Below are 20,029 nucleotides of genomic sequence, written 5' to 3'. Positions count from 1 at the left end.
GCCCCGCCCATTTCCAACCTTTCCATTACTGTTTTGATTTATGACCGGCTGTGTGAGAGTATAGAAGGCGGTCACACTTGTTGTCACATCTCTGGAAACTAAGATGGTTATCTCTTTGTGCAACCGTAAATAAAGATCTGATTGTGTGAAAAATAACAAATAATTGTTTTTAGGACAGTAAGTTTGACAATTGACAAAATCAAGACTTGATAACAGTTTGAGCCCAAATTTTGAGTAAAAGGTTGATCAGCAGGAGAATTCAAAAAAGCATTCTGAAACATCGTGTGCAATATTTAAATAAAAATCTAAAACGTTTGGATCGATTTTATTGACAAAATCAACTGAAAACCCCACTTTTCTAAGCTCCATAAGTATTTCATAGCCGAAAAATCGTTTTCGGTTGGTAAATCTATGAGGGTCCCATTGATATTGTTATAGACCAAATGAATACTTTTCTTTGACAATTTGGGTGCTTCATCAGACATTCGAAGTGTTGCGTTATCAGGCATTCGATGAAGTCTCATCTGGTTTTATATAGTATTTTCTTCATTTTCGAAACTGATTTTTGACAAATCATTATTCTTTTCAGTATCTACAGTATACCCCCATAGACTTTTAACCTCCAGCAAAAACATAAAGAGATACAGAAAGTTAGTGAGTGTCATTTGATTCAGCGTACAAACCCCGGGGCACTGGTTTTCGTGATTCTATCACTTTTCTTACAAGCACACCAACCAAAAGTCGATTTTTTGCCCATGTAATACTTGGAGGAATATTCAAGAAGCTCAGAAGATTGGGGATTTCAGTTGATTTTGTCAATAAAGATCGATCTAAATAATTCAATTATCTTTTCAAATAAATAATTCAATTAGACTATGTTTTTAAATATTGTTTGAATTTCCCTGCCGATTTTATACTCTGAAGTTAGGCTCTAACTGTTATCAAATATTGATTTTGCCTATTCTCGAACTTACTGTCCTAAAAACAATAATTTGTTATTTTTCACACAATCAGATCTTTATTTACGGTTGCACAAAGAGATAACCATCTTGGTTTCCAGAGATGTGACAATAAGTGTGACCGTCTTTTGTACTCTCACACTACCGGTTGTCAATCAAAACAACCAATTATTTATTACAGGTGGACATCTAGAATGGTCTCGTCTTCATATTTATGTTGTTCTGGGTCAATCGGAGGTGTATCTCGGATGTCTATCTTCCCTTGAGCATTGATGTGTGAGAAAAGTTATAAATGGGCGGGGCTAGTTGCAGACGTCTAGGTTACTCCTGTACTCCCATACTCTCATTTAACATTCATTTCCCCTCTCTGACCATCTCAGAGTTTCCCCTTTCACTGTTCAGAGTCTCCCCATTTCATCCCATTCTCTCTCCCTACTTCACTACCATTATCTCTGTTATTTTTCCAGAATCATCTCACAGTCACCATCAACAATGTTCGTCCCATCTGAGCCCATCGAACAAATTGCACTCCACGGATTCAATCTTCTGTCGAATTGGGAGTCAAGAGATTCTCTCGAAGAATTGATCAAGAACGATTATACACTGGAAATGTACAGAACGTACGAAATCAAAAGGTTCTGCAGATACTATCTTAACGGATCCTGCGATTTCATGGCCAGAAGAATTATCAAGAAGATTGAGGCATTGGAGATGAAGGAACAAGATGAGAGAACTGGAACAACATTTGCCACGTCATCTTCATTTAAGCCAGTCGTCGCAACGTCTTCTGCCAACAAACCATCCACTTCTGCATTGCCTACCGTAACCGTCGATAAGCCTTCTGTCGTCGTGAAGACTTCGAAGGACATTTCCATTCCACCCACATCATCTGTGAATAAGCCGAATGTGCCAGTTTCTTGTGCTGTCAAGTCTTCTAAACCATCTACTTCATCTGCATCGAAGAGACCAATGCCACTGCCTGAAATCGTCATCTCATCGAAGAGAACACTTCCAACCAAGTTCGTTCCGAAGAAGAAAGAAGCAGTGTCAGTGGCCTATCAGAAGCCATGTGTCCCAGAAGTGAGAAGACCATCGATCGATCAGAAGTTGAATGCAGAGAAACAGCTTCAGAAGTTTATTGAAAAGAAGAAAATTATTGAAGAGAAGAAGAAGGAAGGAGCCATTCGAGTATCGAACGTGATGCATTCTCTGGAAGAGGCTCGTCTCAAGAGGAAGCAAGAAGCACTCAAAGCCAAGCAACTCGGATTCTGGGAGGAGCCAAAGGCAAAGAAGGGACGATACTCCAAATATTAATTCTCTGTTATAATAATTACTGTATTTGTTTTAATTAAATGTCTCTAATAAATAATAATTTTTGCAATTGCCTTGTTGATGAGCATCTCGATACGAAAGAGCCACTTTGTCATCTGCAGCGGTATCTGTGTCAGTTTTCTGTATTCAGATTTAATGCTGCATCAAGTTAAATGAATGAGACTGTAAAACTCAATTCATTATTCCCCGAATGACCATTTCTTTATCATTCTAACCTTTACTCTGATAAGATAGTGAATACCATCCGCTGCCAAAAAAACACCCTTTCCCCCCTCTAATTTACCTAGGGACCATGTCTCTACTCACTGAAAGAGTCACAACTTTCATGCAACTCTTCTCTATTCCGACTGGAATTACTGGTCTCGTACACTTTCTGTGTGAAGAAAAGGAAGTTTTAGCTGTGATAGCTACGATCTTAACTATTCTACTGGTATTCTGTTTGGTTCAATTATTAAAAAAGTTCATTTTCTATAAAAGTAAAAAAGAGAAGATGGATTTCAAAAATGAGTATTTAACATACATGATGACACGCCTTCTAACGATCGCTTTCTTCAGTATTCTCTCTCAGACATGGGTTCTTCTTGATAATGGAAACTTTACGGTGAGTATGATTCAATTTGTTTCCGTCATCTTTTCTAGTCTCTTATTTCTGAAACATGACAGTACTTGACTCCATGACACTATTCTCTAATTCCTGATTTCTTTCCAGATCCAATGCTATTGTTTCTTTGTTCTCAACACTTCGTTCGTCATCATTCAACATGTTTTATGTGCTTCTGCCAACACGAGACTACCGAATTACGACGATCACCCAATTGTTAAGAAAAATTGTCTCAAAGTGACTATCTTGTTTTCCGGGATGATTATATGCTCCACTAAAGCTCAAAATTTTTTCATGTTTCTTTCGCAGTGCTATTTCCAACCGATGTTTTACGCTTGGCTTCTGGACTTCCATATTGTTTTTTACGACGAGTATTTTTACATTGATGATTGTCGAGATCGGATTTTGCGAATGAGAAGAAGAAGAGAAGAAATGAGAGGAAGTTTTGTGAAAATAATAACTATCAAGAAGTTAATCAAGCTACCGATAAGAAGTGGTTCTGTTGGTTCGTTCCTTCATCCATTTGTGTAGATGATAGTGCTTTTTTACAGATATACTAGAATGTATCATCTGTCAACTGAAATACAATGATTTCGAAGAAAACCGATTCCCGCGAATAATGAAGGAATGTGGTCATTCATTGTGCACAGAATGTGTCAACTTGCTTATAAGCAAAACTACATTAAGAAATATAATCCAATGTCCATATTGCAGAAGGCCTAGTAGTAAGTTATAGCTCGGTTATCTGCTTTAATATTCTAGATAACCTAATCATTCTGCTGATGGTTTCCGAACTGACGGACTTCACTGTCCTAAAATTTGGGAACGTGAGCTGAAGACCGAGATCTTTCTTTTAATCTTTAAATCTTCGTTTTTTCAGTTGCAAATATCAAAAATATTTCTAAGAATTATGCACTACTTGATGTCATTCGAGAATCGAAAGAGTGAATATACAATTTGTCGGAATCATCTAATAGGGCTATTCACGTCCGGAAAAACAGTTTTTTTTTCCAATTTCACGGTTTTTCCGGCAAATGAATTGAAGGAAAAGCGTTTTTTCCAAACTTGAATAGCCATAATACAATTTGTTTTCTATCTTCTGTTCCTTAAAATGTGCTTCACATTCAATGACATAAATCTCCACATTAAAAATAAAAAATAGTTTTGAGCACAAGGCTATATTTTTTTTAAATTCTGTACGAAGAATAAAATAAGTTAACTTTATTCATTTGTTTTGTGTGAATAAATGCATATGAAACGTTGAAAATCGCTGCAATGCCGTGCCGGCAAGTTGAGACCGTTCTAGATGAAGATCGATTCAAAGATTTCAGTTGTCTATTTAAATAGTTCAATTAGACTATGTTTTTAATAATTTTGTAAATTTCCTTGCTGAGTTTTAACTTTACAATCCAAAGTTAGGCCTCACCTATCAGCAAATCTTGATTTTGTCTATTCTCGAACTTGATTTCCCAAAAACTATGATGATTTAGTTTTCACACAATGAAATCTTTGTTTACGGTCACCCAAAGAGGTCAAAAGATAACCATCCTTGTTTCCAGAAATGTGACAACAAGTGTGACCGTCTTCTGGATTCTTGCACTGCCGGTTGTAAATCAAAACAACCAATTATTTATTACAGATGCACATCTAGAATCTCGTCATCACATTTATGTCATTCTGGGTCGATCGGATGTGTAAAATATTTGTAATCCTAAGCAAGAGTTCTTTCTCATTCTATCATGTAAATTGGTGGATTCCCTGCTCTTTCCATTTTAACAAATTCTTACATCCATCTTTTTCTTAACTGTTCTCACATCTTATAAGTTGGAACCGTTTTGAAATCTCTATTACCGTATATACTGTATTATAACGGCACCTGTAATAGAACAGCACCTGTATTATAACGGCACCCCATCTATACTCAGAATTCATGAGTATGACAATCCTGGATTTTTTTCTTGAATCTGATTAGAAGCTGATTAGTAATTTCCTGATCAGCAAAAAGAACGTCCTAAAAAGTTGTTTCGTTTAATTTTAATGAGTTTCTGAATCCACAAAATTTCTCACGGAGGCAGTTGAAAAAGATAACGACATGCCGTAATAATACAGTATCTACGGTAGTTTTTGAGATGTATTTAATTTCGTATCAGAAGATAGTTACAAAATGTAGTCTTTTCTTTACTTTCGAAACTGTTTTTCCATGTCCCTATTCATTTCAGTTTCCAGAATTTGCATACAGTATCCCAGATCTCAATCTTCCCTTGAGCATAATCTGCGAGAAAGGTTGTAAATGGGCGGGACTAATTGCAGACGCACTGCGTCCATAATCCATGTTACTCCTGTAGTCTCATACTGTCATTTCTCCCTATCTGACCATCTCAGAGTTTCTTGATTTCCTGTTCTGAGTTCCCCCGTTTCTTCCCATACTCTCTTCTAACTTCACTTCCATTATCTCTGTTATTTTTCCAGAATCATCTCACAGTTCCCATCAACAATCGACAATGTTCGTCCCATCTGAGCCCATCGAACAAATCGCCCTCCACGGATTCAATCTTCTGTCGAATTGGGAGTCAAGAAATTCTCTCGAAGAATTGATCAAGAACGATTATACACTGGAAATGTACAGAACGTACGAAATCAAAAGGTTCTGCAGATACTATCTTAACGGATCCTGCGATTTCATGGCCAGAAGAATTATCAAGAAGATTGAGGCATTGGAGATGAAGGAACAAGATGAGAGAACTGGAACAACATTTGCCACGTCATCTTCATTCAAGCCAGTCGTCGCAACGTCTTCTGCCAACAAACCATCCACTTCTGCATTGCCTACCGTAACCGCCGATAAGCGTTCTGTCGTCGTGAAGACTTCGAAAGACATTCCCATTCCACCCACATCATCTGTGAAAAAACCGAATGTGCCAGTTTCTTCGAAGTCTTCTAAACCATTGACATCTACTTCATCTGCCGTACCATCGAAGAGACCAATGCCATTGCCTGAAGTCGTCATCTCATCGAAGAGAACACTTCCAACCAAGTTCGTTCCGAAGAAGAAAGAAGCAGTGTCAGTGGCCTATCAGAAGCCATGTGTCCCAGAAGTGAGAAGACCACCGATCGATCAGAAGTTGAACGACGAGAAACAGCTCCAGAAGTTTATCGAAAAGAATAAGATTACTGAAGAGAAGAAAAAGGAAGGAGCCATTCAAGTATCGAAAGTGATGAATGCATTCGAAGAAGCTCGTCTCAAGAGGAAGCAAGAAGCACTCAAAGCAAAGCAACTCGGATTCTGGGAGGAGCCAAAGGCAAAGAAGGGACGTTACACCAAATATTAATTTTCTGTCATAATTATTTCTGTATTTGTTTTAATTAATTGATATCTAATAAATAATAATTTTTTCAAACCTGAATGTACCGGATCTTCAGTGCAATAAATAAAAGAATTCAATTAAAACGTGAAAAAATCGGCTTCTCGTTTTTTCAATTCTTTTTTGCAATGTGGATTTAAAAAATTCAAAAAAGTGGAAACTCCACGTAACATGTCCGATTAGATTAACTAGATTTCATTGAGAGATAAGAATTCTGTTCAGTTTCCATTTTCCTCTACTCTGACGACGTCTTTTCTCCTTCTCCTGTCTCTTTTCTGGTCAGTTTTTTTTAAATATGTTATCTGCTCCAGCGGCTTTGGGGGGATGATATTGCAAAAAAGAACTGAAAAAAAACGACCAAGAAAATGAAATTCTGCTAAATATACAATGACGAAGAGTAATAAACTCCACGTTCACCAAATTCACGGGGGTCAACTTCTTATTAATAACAAAAAAAAGAAAACAGAATAACGCGTGGCAGTCCAAATGCGATAAAATAAAAGACTTAATTTGATCGATAAAAACACTTTGGTTTCAGTTTTACAACTTCCTTGCAATGGCGTCTCACATAGCTCACCTGCAGCCAATTTACCTGGAATATGAAGACAGCTAACACACACATCGGATCTGGGTTCAATGTGAGTGGGAAAGTTGCAAGGGAGGCTAGCAGGCAAGCAGGCATTAGGGATTCGTTTTTCGGATACCAGCGAGACCACGTTCTGGAGGTTTTGAGACTGTAAGACACAGGCTAGCAGGAATCGGGGATTCGTTTTTCTGATTCCAGCGAGACCACGTTCTGGAGGTTTTGAGACTGTAAGACACAGGCTAGCAGGCATTAGGGATTCGTTTTTCTGATTCCAGCGACACCACGTTCTGGAGGTTTTGAGACTGTAAGACACAGGCTAGCAGGCATTAGGGATTCGTTTTTCTGATTCCAGCGAGACCACGTTCTGGAGGTTTTGAGACTGTAAGACACAGGCTAGCAGGAATCGTTGATTCTGGATTTTTTCCGCATGTTCTTTTCGGTTGCCACAAGTAACCGAGATGCAAAAGTAATAACAAACTAATAATTATATTACAACAAGAAAAGGGAGAATAAATATATAAGGTGAATTGTAGGACCAGTTACAATTACAGTCCTTCAATTGTCAAGAAACTTGTCTCGAAATATGTGGACCCTCAGCCTAGTTTTTCCGGATATCCTTCCCTTAAAAATGTGAACCAATTGTTTCTGTTTTCCCACTAAATAACATATTGCGCAACAGGTTACAACCGAAAAAGAGGATTACGATGGGGTTAATCTCGACAAAAAACCATATTTTTTCAGTAATGTTTATTCGTTTCCGTTTTTGTGACATTTTCACAGTTATTTCTCACATTTTCGCAAGTGTCTCTCTGGTAATTAGTAGGTTATTGGGTTGTTGTGTACATGAATGTACCGTATCTGTTGAAGCAGAAGTTATGAAGTGTATGTAATTAAGAGGGAGGAATTAGTGCTTACGGTTCAAGTAACAGGTAAGCAGCGCCAAGGAAATGGGAGCTGCTTAGAAACTGGAATTCGCTAGAACTACTGTGTCACCAGTTCATCTTTTCGAATTATTGTTCACTGTAACGCCGCTCCAGGGAGCAATGGGACAGCAGGCTTCGAGCAGCGTCAAAACCTGTAGCTCCAATCTGGAAACGTCGTGCATCAATAGATGCTTGTGTCATCGCAAACCCCTCTCACCTAGTTACCGAGCCTACCAAGAATATCTGAAATATGTAGCTCTCTCACTTCTTCGTTATTTCAATTTCCCTCGATAACCTTGAGAATCACTTGAGTAGTGAATTGTGGAAATACATACCCCTCCGCCTCCTTTTCCCCTCTTTCTGTGTTCTTCAATATGCATTTGAGTACTAATATTTGCATAGTTTATACTACTTTCCATGACCCCTCTCACAACGGATTTCATCTCAAATCAACCCTTACCTATACTTTGCTGTTTTGATGTTACATAGATGTGTTACAAGCCTCATCATGTTTTGGAGTTGCTTAACGTCCAAAACTAGCATCACATCTGAAATTTATGAATACTGCTACAGTATACCGGCGCTACTTAAAATTCTGAAATTCTTTTTTTGCCCCTTTTTGTCCTAGTGTTAAAACGATATCTTTCCAATACAATGACCTTCCCAAAGTACACATTCTTCGTTTTTTTCTCACCTCATCTACCTCCTTTATATCGTAAAATCGACACACAAAAATCGTGTTCATTCCCCCCTTTTTAAGAAGCAAATGGATTGGAAAACTGTATACAAAAGTCTCCATTTTTCCGAAAGGGAAGTTGGATTTTCGATTTTTTTCATTTCGACGAAATCCGCGACTACTAGACTGGTTACTTTTTTGGAAGAAAGGAGGAGAGAAGAGGGATGGATAATTGAAACTTTTAGAAGCAGAAGGCAACTTTCTTTCCGAATAGACATTCCTCCCATTCACTCACTTCCGGATAGTGTAGCATTTTGTAGTCGGACTGAAAATGAGAGAACATCTGTCTGTGTGTTCGGTTTATCTAGATGTTTAGAGATAAGTCTGTCTATTTGCGCGTGTGTCCAGATGTCCGATTTCTGTATAATATAGGCCCGGATTCGGAAAATATACAGTTTCTTTACAATTTTGCATTGATTAGAATCGAGTTTTCAATTTCATTTATTTCTTTTTGAATTAATTTTAGATTCCACATTGATTCCTCGTATGTCCTAATTTCCGAATGTCCGGAATCTATCAGAATTTCTGTATATTCAAAACCGCATACTTGTCAATACCCGTGCCGGGCCTTGTCAGCGAAATTAAGGCCCGAAGGCCCGAGTACTTGGAGCCAATACTCAAAATTCAAATTTTATCGAATTTTTTGAAAAATTTCGATTTTTTCACGAAAAAGTCAAATTTTCGACTATTATTATAATAGAAGAAATTCTGAAAATTCTGAAAAACTTTCACAGAAAAATTGAAAAAAATTTTGAAAAAAAAGGTTTATTTTCTGAAGCCTGGCCCCCTTGTTCTGTTATTAAACAGCTCTAGTATATTATTTTGGAAAATATTGACATCTAATATCTTCTCGGTTTCCTGTATCTTTTTAGATTTGAGACTTTTAACACGTTGGCACTTTAAATGTAGTGTCATTATTTTTAAGCAACTCCAATCTGCTTACTTAATGAACCACTCACTTCTTCATTTGCTACGATTAGAAGTCCTTCGCATGCTAAAGGACTTCAAAATTTTGCATTAGACACTCCTCAAAACCCTGAGATGATTCTGATTCCGTCTAACTTTTAAATCCATCTCATTACGAAACTAACCCTTTCCTCCTCCCTCCATCTGTATGCTCCGTGCACTCTTCTTGTCCTTCCCATCACCTAATCCCTTTTGAACACCCCCTTCTCTTTCTCTCTTCATATTTCGAAACTTCTTCTTCTTTTTCACTACAAATTCCATCCGATTCTTATCGTCTCCTCCCCCTTCTCACAGCTTATTCTTCCCCTCCTTCTCATCAGTTTCTGCCAAAACCATTTCTGATTTTCCAATCGAATTAATGATTTCTTCCTGATAAAAACTGGACAAAAGGAGAAAAAGGGGAAAAAAGGAGTGGAAGTTGCGTAATTTGGGAAGAGAAAAGGCTTTTACTTTTTCTATTGGACACTTTCCTTTTGATGATTTCTTTGTTTTCTGATGGAAAACGAGACATGGGGAAAACTAATAAGGAAAAGGAGATGCAGGTGTTTGCTGTACTTTTGGTTTCATGCTGGTGTCGGGGTAGCTATGAGTTTTCGGAGCTGGTTACATTGGCTCCGATAAGCAGCCTCAGCTCCATGACACTGAAAATCGCATGATCATTTTCTGTCGAAACTAGGTTTCTTATGTAACCTTCTGACGACTGCTTTTCATCTGTTCACCCTATCCTCAGTCGGTCTGTGTATCGAGGAGTCCGGATGTACAGATTTGTGTTTCCTGTCTGTCTGTCCTCCTGAGTTTTCAGATGTCCACTCCCATGAGAATTGGGAGAATAAAGTCATCCGGACAAATAAACAGACAGACCCATCTACCTACCCATGTGTGCCACTTCTTTATTTCATAACATTTACCGGACCACCTTTCTGAATGTCTAAATCCCTGAATCACTCTAGAATCTCCATCACCTCCATAAGCTATAAAACTACACAAAACATCTGGCACCATCTCCCTTCTGCTGACAAAAAACCACTACTAGTTTCGATACTTCTTTTCTCTTTTTTATTCAACCAAAACACTTTATTCTCTTTTTATCTTCACGCATTCGTAGTTTTCACACTTCCTCTTGCCTACCTTCGTTCCCTTCATAAAAGTTTATTCCCTCTTCTGAATCTGACCTTCTGAATTTTCTCCGAGAGCGATTCCGTTTTATTTTACAACGACTCGGTAGTGAATATTTTCAAGGTGAGTTTTTTTTGAGTATTTCAAATCTATTTTTGTGGGGATTGATAAGCAGTGGTGCCAATGTATCCTTCTGACAAGCAGCTTCCAAAGCATCTCCCCCGTTGTTTTGGAAACTCCTGTCCTTTCCGATTACGTAATACTGTCCTTACACTCCTTTTCTCTTCTAATTTTTTCTTGAAATCTCTAGATCTCTGGTTTTGAAGCGGAACGAAATCAGATCTCAATCTCCTAATTTGATCTATCTTCATTCATTTTTCTCAGTTTTGCAACATGAAAGAATTTCCAGTTTCCTCACTTTCAGACTGAGTTTTTGAAAATAGAATATTCATTTTCCTGTTTAAAATATCTCTACGATTCATGAGATATGCTCAGCAGCTCCTGGAAACGTCGATTCGGTCGTTACCAACTTTAAAAGTATTAAGAGATTTCGCACAGCAGGTCCCTGATATTATTTGCGAACTTCAAAGATGCGTCAAAGACACGCCAGATCTCCGATTTTCCGATTTTTTGAATTGACAGTAAGTTGGACGCGCCTATGGCACGCCAGCTCTGCAGTTTCTAGAATTCTCCGAATCCTGTAGTCAAGCTCCTACCAACTTTTTCAGTCTTTTAAATTATAGAAAACGCGCCAACGACACGCCAGCTATAAAATTTAGGCTTTAAAATCCAAAAGTATTATCAGGGCTCTATCTTTGATTTTATTTCAAGTAAAAAATGCGTCGCAGACAGCCTTCATTTCTGAAAAACGAGCCAACGACATGCCAGCCAATTCTTCCAAAGGTTTCCTAAAGATTCTCAGTTTTGATTATTCCTTTTTCGTTTTAAAACGTTTGAAAGGCGCGCCAGACTCTTTTAGTTGTTCAAAACCGTCGACAGACTTCCTGAAAACTAGAACAACTATTCCACAAGCGCTCCTAAGCGCCTCTCTACACGAGCAAAACCATTTCCCAGCCGTTATGCAGACCCGTTAATTTCTAGGCAATGATCTCGACAACTATCCCGTTTCCTCTGAAGTTAGCCATCGTCAGAACCCTAAACAGTTAGTCACAGATGGTCTCTCCCCTCTCCGTCCATACCATAATCCTCTTTTCTCCCAAATCCAATATCTTTTTCTTTCTCAGTTAAGCTAACGATCTCTCTTCCAAAATGATGCTTATTCAACTACCACCAAATGCTTCTTCTTCATTTAATTTGTCTTCTCATTGCGTTTTCCCAAATAATGTTTCCCACATAGTACAACACATAGTCATCAATTCTCGGCGCCGTTTCTCTCTCGTTCTAACCAATTAACACATGCCGAAAAGAAATAAGAGAGAAATGGGTATGAACAAAGCGGAGAAGAAGAAGGCTTATATACATACGCAATATCTAACACTCCTCCCCCGTTACGATGTCGTAAGATTTATTCCATGGTTTCGTGGTTGTGGTGGCAGAAGTGTCCCCCTACTCTTTCAGACTGCCTCTATCTGTTCATCCAGATGTCGAAAAGTTTGCAACATGAGCAAATATGCCAGCTAACAAGTACTTGTACTTTGAAACCAACCCCCCCCCCTATCCGTTTCAACTCAAACTTTAGTTTTTGACCTACCCCACCCCTATTAATGCACGTTCAACTTTTCTATTGAAAATGAGATGTTTGCTTAGAAACATTGTTCATAGGTACTGTAGCTGCTCTGGTGAACTTGTTTCTGAAACTACTGCACCTTTTCTCAATATGAATTTTTTTCACATTCTCTGATGAGCAACATCATTTGTTTTTCAAGTCACTTTTTTAGCTGCATAGCAACAACCTATATCTAGTTTGCTCAGTAACACTAAAATCATTCCGGCGCTGCCGAAATTCTTGCTGTAACTCGGGTAAAGGTAGCCCACCACGTCTGAAGTTAGCTCTATTGAATTCAGCTCGTTGAGACGCTTCGAAAGAGTATAATCATGGCTAGGTGTGAAGCGATTAGGGTCTCGCCACGAAACCGCCTGGGTTACTGTAGTTTAAAGGCGCATAGGGGTCCAAAATTTCAAATTGCTCCGAAACAAATCTATATGGGGCTCAAATCAAAGCTAATAAAGAGCTGAATACAACTAAATAGGTCTCAACACGAAATTCCTGGGTTACTATAATTTCAAGGCGCAAAGAGGTATTTTCAGAACCGAAAAAACCTCATCCCTATTAGCTGCTTATATCCCTCAACACCCCGCCACCTTCCCAAGTGCTAACTTTGCACACTTTTTTCTCAAGTTTTTCTCCCCTTCGACAACTTTTTGCAACAAACATCTGTCTGTTCTTCCCACTTATCTCTCTCTCTCTCTCTCTTTCTATGAGCTTATCCCACTTGAACCGTCTCTTCTCTCACCGAGCCCCTCCTACCAACAAGTTGTACAAATTGACCATTCCACTTGTTAACTTTTTTCATTGAGGAATAGAGAAAAACCCGAAAGAAAAAAGAGGAATCAGGTCGAGAAGAATTGGGATTAGGAGAGTGAATTCGATGGATTATTTCTTGGTTTCCGGGGGGAATAGGGTCAGAGGGTCACACCAGTTTTCATTTTTCTCGTGAGTTTTTGACCTTTTTTAAGAGAGCTGCTTATGCTGTTTTAATTGTGCTCAATCTCCTAGAGTCTTTATTTTTTTCTGTCTGTGCATCCGTTTGTCCGGATGTCCGCAATCTAGTCATTCTAAATCTGTCTCTACGATCCCCTGCAAAATATGCAAATTTGCTTGCAAAAATCGGACATCCGGAGACACCCTTTCCGTCTTTCTGATGACAAATTTTCTCTATTTTTAGTTATGATTTGACCTGGAAAATGTTACACCTCTTTTCTAACATTCTCAGATAAAATGGGCTCTCACATATTTATCTATTTTGCACCCCACATTCTTTAACTCCTTGCGGCTAGTTACTCAACTTCCTTATTACCAAAACTTCCCAAAAATAGTTTCCAACTTTGAACTTGACACCATCAATCATCAGTTTCAAATGAGGAAGTGATTCTCCTTGAAAACCGAAAAAAGAGAAGAATTTGGTCAAATTGTTACAAAAATGTTTTCCATTTCTCTCTTTGTCTTCTCACCTTTTCATTTTTTTCCTTTTTTCCTGACAGGAAGGAGATGCTTCTAATATTGCCATTGTTGAGTATTGTTCTGGAACAATAATCATAGGAAAAAATGTCTGAAAGAGAACTGAAATTGTGAAGAAGAATGACCATTTTTCAAATTAATCTGCGCCATTTGAGCTCCCGAAACAAAAAAAATTATGGATTTGCCAACCTGGTGAAAACCTTGAAGGAATCCTAGACTGTTCAGTGAGCTCTGATCTTCCAATCTTCCTGTCTAGCTGTCCCATTTTCTTCCTAAATTTGGAACAGTTTTCGTCTCTCTCCCACCATTAATTTTGACAGTTCTCTCCCTCCTCCTCCTTAACAAATTTCCGTTTTCGGCATCATCTCCGTTTCCTTCCCAGCTGCCTGTCTCTGTTCGGTGAAAATTGAGGAGACATTTTCACCCTAAAAATTAATTAATCTTTTTCGATTATTTAGGTTAACAACCTCCTGTACTGGTTTCAAATATCGGTTTCCGTTTGGGTTGTCTGTCTAGGAGTCTGTTTTTCCAGATGTCCAGTTGTTGTGAGTTCCAAGTTGAGTACCGTATTTTCTGGCGTGCCCTGGACGTCTGGCGTGCCCTGGACGCGTTTTAAAACCTCTCACCCGGACCAACTTTCCATGGTCCTTTTCTAAAATCATTTAGAGGCATTTTGGTGGAGCGCAGTTGTAAGAACTGTGCCGAACTAATATTGTCTTCAACTAATTTATAAGTTCTGAGATTTCGGAATTTCGGATATTCAAATTTTTACTCTTTATCAAGCATGCCTGGTGCGCCTGAGACGCGTAGTAATTCATTCCGGTGAAAGATCTGAAAACGATTGGACAGACATATACTATTTCAGTCTATCTCTTACAGTCTATCCGTGTGTCTGTGAGTCCGGATGTCTAGATGTCCGTTCTGTCTTCAATTTTCAAATTCTAATCCCAAATAGTTCCCCTCCTTATTTCACATGTTCCTCACACCTCCTCCTCCCCTAACAAAACCATTTACCATTTGACCCGAAACAATACGATTTCTCTCGGGTAACCCATCTCTCTCTCTCTCTCTCTCTCGATAATTTGATGTGTTCTACCTGTTCTCTTTCTGTTTTTTGCCATCATAATCCGTTTTCTTTTCTCTCCCATTTTCTCCCTTTTCTTCATGTTTACCTTTGTTTTGATTTGTGTTCCCCCCTCCCCCCTTGCTTCTCTTTTATCTCCTCGTTTTCTTCCGATCCGAATCCCACCAATTCTTGTTTGTTATCCATTTCTTTTCCCCCCATCATGATGCACCCCTTTAGAACTTTTCCCTTTTTTCTTTTGTAATTGTTGTAATCCGAAACTTTTCATGATGCTCACTGAGCATTTCCTCAAGATCAGAACATGAAAGGGTTACGGCTCTCAGATTTGGTGCCAGAGTCCATCCAAACATTTCCCTTTCTTACTTTAATTGTTTCTTAATCCCCAAAAAAAAAACACTCGAATCCAGAAGTGTCCTTATCCTGAATTTCTCTACTTACCACATGGTCTTCCTCCACTTTAGTCTCATCTTCCTCTTGGTTTCCATTTACTTTTCATTTCGTTTGTCCAGTCATACTTTGCCCTTTAATTCTCAATTTCTCCTGTGATTTGAGACATCGGCGTTGCTAATCAACTCTCAGGTCCTAATTATCTTTAAGCAGCTCTTGCTTTATAAAACTTATATTGCTAATAACGATTTATCGATAACAGCCTTAGAGACCGCATAGACAAGACTGCCAAGTTTATTTGAATTATAATCGCTTTCTCGCCGTTTTCATCAATTTTTGTTTTAGAAAACGGAGCAATATTATCTTTTTCAGTTATTGTGATACAATTCGAGGATTCTGGGTATTCAAATATATATTTTTGAATTGTTTTGCATCAGATTGATACAGAATTCAAATTTAGTTCGTTGAAAACAATTCCCAACATTTTTCTAGAAAAAAACAAAAAAAAGCAAAACTATTGAATCCAGTCACTGGTTCAAAAAGAGAGTTTTCTTAACAAGGGAACCACAAGACTATGCAATTGCTTTTGTTAAAAATGATCTGAAAAGATGATTCTGAAATTTTTGAAGTGCGCCCGACACTTTCAGCCGAGTTGAAGGCTCTCAAAGTTTTGCTCGGCTGAAAGTGTCGGGCGCACTTCAAAAATTTCAGAATCATCTTTTCAGATCATTTTTGGGGTTTCCATGTAAAGATGTACGGTTCCTGGCTCTGTATCAGTCGTCCATTAAACAGACCCATTTTCCAACTCCGGGACAATATCACTTCTAAGAATAAATCCTCTCCAGATCCCTCTTCCATCCGATTAGCCACCCTCCCCCTTTTTGCCCTTTTCTCTCCCTATCATCACCTTCTCCCCCCAACATTCAATACCTATCCAATACGATCCATTTGATTTTCTCTCGAATCGAAGCTTCTCTTCTTTTTCTCCTTTTCCAAATGTGTTCCATCCCATCAACCATTTCTTCTCCTAGCCAATACACACACACACACACATCTCTCTCCGGTTAGGTATTCTCCATTTCAAGAAGAACATGAATCTCTTGAGTAGCCGTCACACAACTATCCCATCGTGTTAATGACCATGTGTATTGGATGAAGAAGAAGTCACCGATTCATATATGTTCGATTCAAAAGAGAGAGGCAATTCTTGACATTCTTCCACTTTTTAATGATGATATCCGATTTTCAGGGTGTGCCAGGGAAAATACTGTGGTGTGGACCGGTGATAAGCTTAAGTTGCGTAGAAGTCCGAAATGTTTCAATTCAAAAAGAAAAAAAAACGTTTTGACCAAAGAGGCTTGACCTTAAAAACGGCGGCAGCATCACACAGGATCATTTTTAGTCCATTTTCAATCTATTTTCCCGCGAAACTCGAAGTCTAGTTAAGTGCGTTTGCACACGACTTGGCAGGTTGGCAACTGAGTCGCCGCTCAGCCAAATTCGTGCTTATAACATGGACGAACTATAGGGAGTTAACTTTTTCGTGTGAAGCATTTCTTTTCTTCCATTTTCCATTTTTCTCGCCTTTTTCGGTTAAATCTTGCACAAAAAATATCGAATTCATTAAAAAAGGAAAATTACAAATTTTAAACACACAACAAAAAAAATTCTGGATTAATTTTTTGAATTTCGCGCTTATTTTACGCTAATTGTTTTGGAGCGCAGATGCTTCATAGGGAATTTCTATGACGCTGTGCATCAGTATACCTCAAGTAGAGCTGCCCGCTAGTTAAAAAACAAAACCCCCTGGTCTGCTTCTTTTCAGCAATCCCTTATTTTTCTTGCGGTTTTCCTCTTTCCACCTGTCTTAGTTCTCAATTTCTTCTTCTCACTACCTCCAATTATGTAAACTCTTGAACACATGTACCTGTACATATACCGTTTCTTTCCTTTCTTCTCCCACTTTTTTCCCTGCCATCCGCTCCCCCTCCATCGTTCCTAATTGCCATTCATGACCCCGGGGGTTTGACAGACTAACTAAGTATCTCTTTCTTCTCCTCCGGGTATAATTTCCTCTTTTTACCGAAAAAAAGAGAACGGTATGTGTTCAATGCAAACAAACAAGTCGTTTTCGGGAGTATTTCTACATTTCTTTCGACTAAACAACTTTGAAAAAGTCAGAAGTCATTCGGCGGGGTTCGAACCCAAGATCCTCGGAGCTAGAGCTCAAGTAAGCAGCCCCCAAATCGACAGTCTCTTTTCTCACTTTCTCACCCAAAAAGTGTTGCGTAATTGTATCCGAACAGTTATTATTAGTAGTGCCTCTGCAATTGTACTTGACCAGAAAAAACTTGTGTATGTATAGTACCTTCTTCTTTCTTCTTCTTTCTCTTCTTCTTCCTGTGTATACAGATGATATCTTCTCTTTTGCCTCCATGGGTATTAGTACAATACCTTCTTTCCGGAAGGATGCCTTTTATCCGCCTTTTCGCCTCCTTTAAAAGGTCATATAGGTGTCGATTATAGGGTTTAGTCACACAGGAGGTGAAGGACTTTTAGGTTCGGACGGAATAGGTTCTTTTTGAGAACTTTGCAAAGCATGTACAGTACCGTCCAAAAGGTTGTAAACTTTGGCCGTTTTCAGTTGAAATTGTCCAGCTTTGAGTGTGTTTTATGGTAGTACTTATTGCCCCATCGAGTAGATTTTTAATAAATCGTACAGATCAAAATTAGAGCTTCATTTTTGTAATTGACAACTTTTTTATACCGACACTCCCTAGCTTCGTATTGACAAAGCAATTTCTCCCTCCAATCGACCCATTTCAGTGCAAAATATAGTGATTTTTGAGCTGTCCACTTAAAATGACCATAACTCTCTAGGGAGTGTCCGTACAAAAAAGTTGTCAACTACAAAAACGGAGTTGTATTTTTGTTCTGTATGGTTTATACATAATTTACTTTGTGGGATAACAAGTGATACCGTAACACCCTCTCAAAGTTGGTCATTTTCAAGTGAAAACGGTCAAAGTTCGTATTTTTCGCACGGAACTGTATGCAAAGCATATAAGACTCCAACTCAATTCCTTCGTGATCCACTTCCTTCTCTGAAAAAGTTGACCCCGCCCCCCGATTCCTATGGGGGTCAAACTCTTCTTTTTTTGTAACCTTCCCCCTAACCATGCGGTCATTTCCATATAATTTACGAGACTCTTCTTCTTTCTCAACGCTTTTTATCACCTTTTGTTTATTATCGGTTTAATTAGGTCACGCATGGGTTTTTATGTACAGAGAGGGGTCATGAAAAAACCATTTCCCCTGGGAAAACCTGCTATCAGTATACTTTTTCGAAAAAAGTGTTTAGTAGGTGTTTACAGTACGGATTACTGTAACAGAGAGACATTTTAGTGTTAGTTTTAAAATGATCTCTTGGAGACGAAAGGGGAGGAAACGTCTATTTAGTTAGTGTGATTTTATTTTCGGCTTTTTCGAAAAACCCATTTGTATTGGTGGCCTAGAGAAATCTTAGGCTCCATGCATTTCTATTTTTACATTTCAGTTAGATTCTACTTTTTGGCGACCAAGAAATGTGTGTTTGTTTCTTTTTTTTTCATTTTCTCAAAATATTTGTGCTCATCTCTGATCGCTTTTTTTCTTACATTTCTTTTTTGATCAACACTTTTTTTTCTTGTATTTTATTCGTAACTCACTAGAAAAATATTGAGAAAATGAGTTGTTGTCAGGTGGACTTGAACTTGCGATTGACATTTTTTGAGAGGGAGAGCGACACAGAGAAGCGAGAGAGTCTGACTGTCTGCACCCTCTCAGTTTTTGCAGATTTTTAAGTTTTTACGGGTTTTTGAGTGTTTTTGTGCAATTTTTGCTCACAAACTAGAAGAAAAACGGAAAATTCCAGAAAATTGAGGTATTCTAATCGAAGTGAGTAAATTTTTTCAGTTTTCAACTTTCAGAAAGATGTATCTCAAAAGTGGAAGGAGCTAGAAAAAAGTTGTCTAATAACTAATAAAATCTGGAGAATTTTAAGGGCTATAGTTTTGTAGTTGACAATTTTCAGATAGCTCCGCCCACTTTCAGATAACAGAAGAGAAGAAGAGTTTTAGAGAAGGTCATTGGAGTCAAGAGTGTTGGCTAATATAGTTCTCTCATTTCCTAATTTTTTCTAAAGTCCATTCTTCCCATTTCTCTCAATCCACAAAAATCAAATTCCAAACATTTCCTCCTCCCGCCTTAAAAGTCCTTCTCCCCTATAGTATACTTTCTCTCCACACCTTTTCCCATTGGTCTTAACAAACAAAACATTCCATATTTTGCCACGTCATCCATCCATTTCTCAACTTCTCTCCGAAACAGAAAAAAAACAGAAAATAACGGTTCAGGTGTGCCCCACTTTTTCAAGTGTCCTCTCTCTCTCTTTTCAATTGAGAGAATATACCCGGAATAGAGAGGAAATTTCAATTTGTATGTGAGCATTTTGGATTAATTTCCATCAATTCTGCTCCGTTTTTTTTCCGATCAGGCAGACAGACCGTTTTGATTGTGATTTCGAATTAGTCTCGGTTTAGGTGAATTCCTGAGACGTTTCAAACTTTCCAGTGCTCCGTGGCCTAGAAAACATAAAATGAGAAAGTTAGGTCATCTGTCTGTTGGTCTGAAAAATTAGTTTAGGTTTTGGATTGGTAACCAAGTTGCAAGTTTTTCTTCTAGACGGTCGTTAGGGAGCAACCTAATTTTTTGAAGATCCTATCGTAATGGCTTAACTT

General features: G+C 38.3%; 3 protein-coding genes across 3 annotated transcripts; all 3 read left to right on the top strand.

Annotated features, from left to right (window-relative positions):
• Positions 1-1,451: 1,451 nt before the first annotated feature.
• Positions 1,452-2,273, top strand: GCK72_010796 (uncharacterized protein; the record flags this gene model as incomplete). The annotated part of the gene is made up of 1 exon (XM_003111584.2): positions 1,452-2,273. One exon carries the CDS (start codon positions 1,452-1,454, stop codon positions 2,271-2,273), a length of 822 nt encoding a protein of 273 aa, XP_003111632.2.
• A 538-nt stretch (positions 2,274-2,811) lies between these two features.
• Positions 2,812-3,840, top strand: GCK72_010795 (uncharacterized protein; the record flags this gene model as incomplete). Its single annotated transcript, XM_053728040.1, has 4 exons — positions 2,812-2,892; positions 3,001-3,397; positions 3,444-3,617; positions 3,773-3,840. The coding sequence occupies 4 exons, from the start codon at positions 2,812-2,814 to the stop codon at positions 3,838-3,840; spliced, it is 720 nt and encodes a 239-aa protein (XP_053587617.1).
• A 1,553-nt stretch (positions 3,841-5,393) lies between these two features.
• On the top strand, positions 5,394-6,221 carry GCK72_010794 (uncharacterized protein; the record flags this gene model as incomplete). The annotated part of the gene is made up of 1 exon (XM_053728039.1): positions 5,394-6,221. One exon carries the CDS (start codon positions 5,394-5,396, stop codon positions 6,219-6,221), a length of 828 nt encoding a protein of 275 aa, XP_053587616.1.
• Positions 6,222-20,029: the final 13,808 nt, after the last annotated feature.

This window comes from Caenorhabditis remanei, chromosome III, assembly GCF_010183535.1.
Source record: "Caenorhabditis remanei strain PX506 chromosome III, whole genome shotgun sequence".
NCBI classification, from domain to species: domain Eukaryota; kingdom Metazoa; phylum Nematoda; class Chromadorea; order Rhabditida; family Rhabditidae; genus Caenorhabditis; species Caenorhabditis remanei.
Note: the sequence above shows the minus strand (reverse complement) of the source record. Positions and strands in the feature narration are given on the sequence as shown.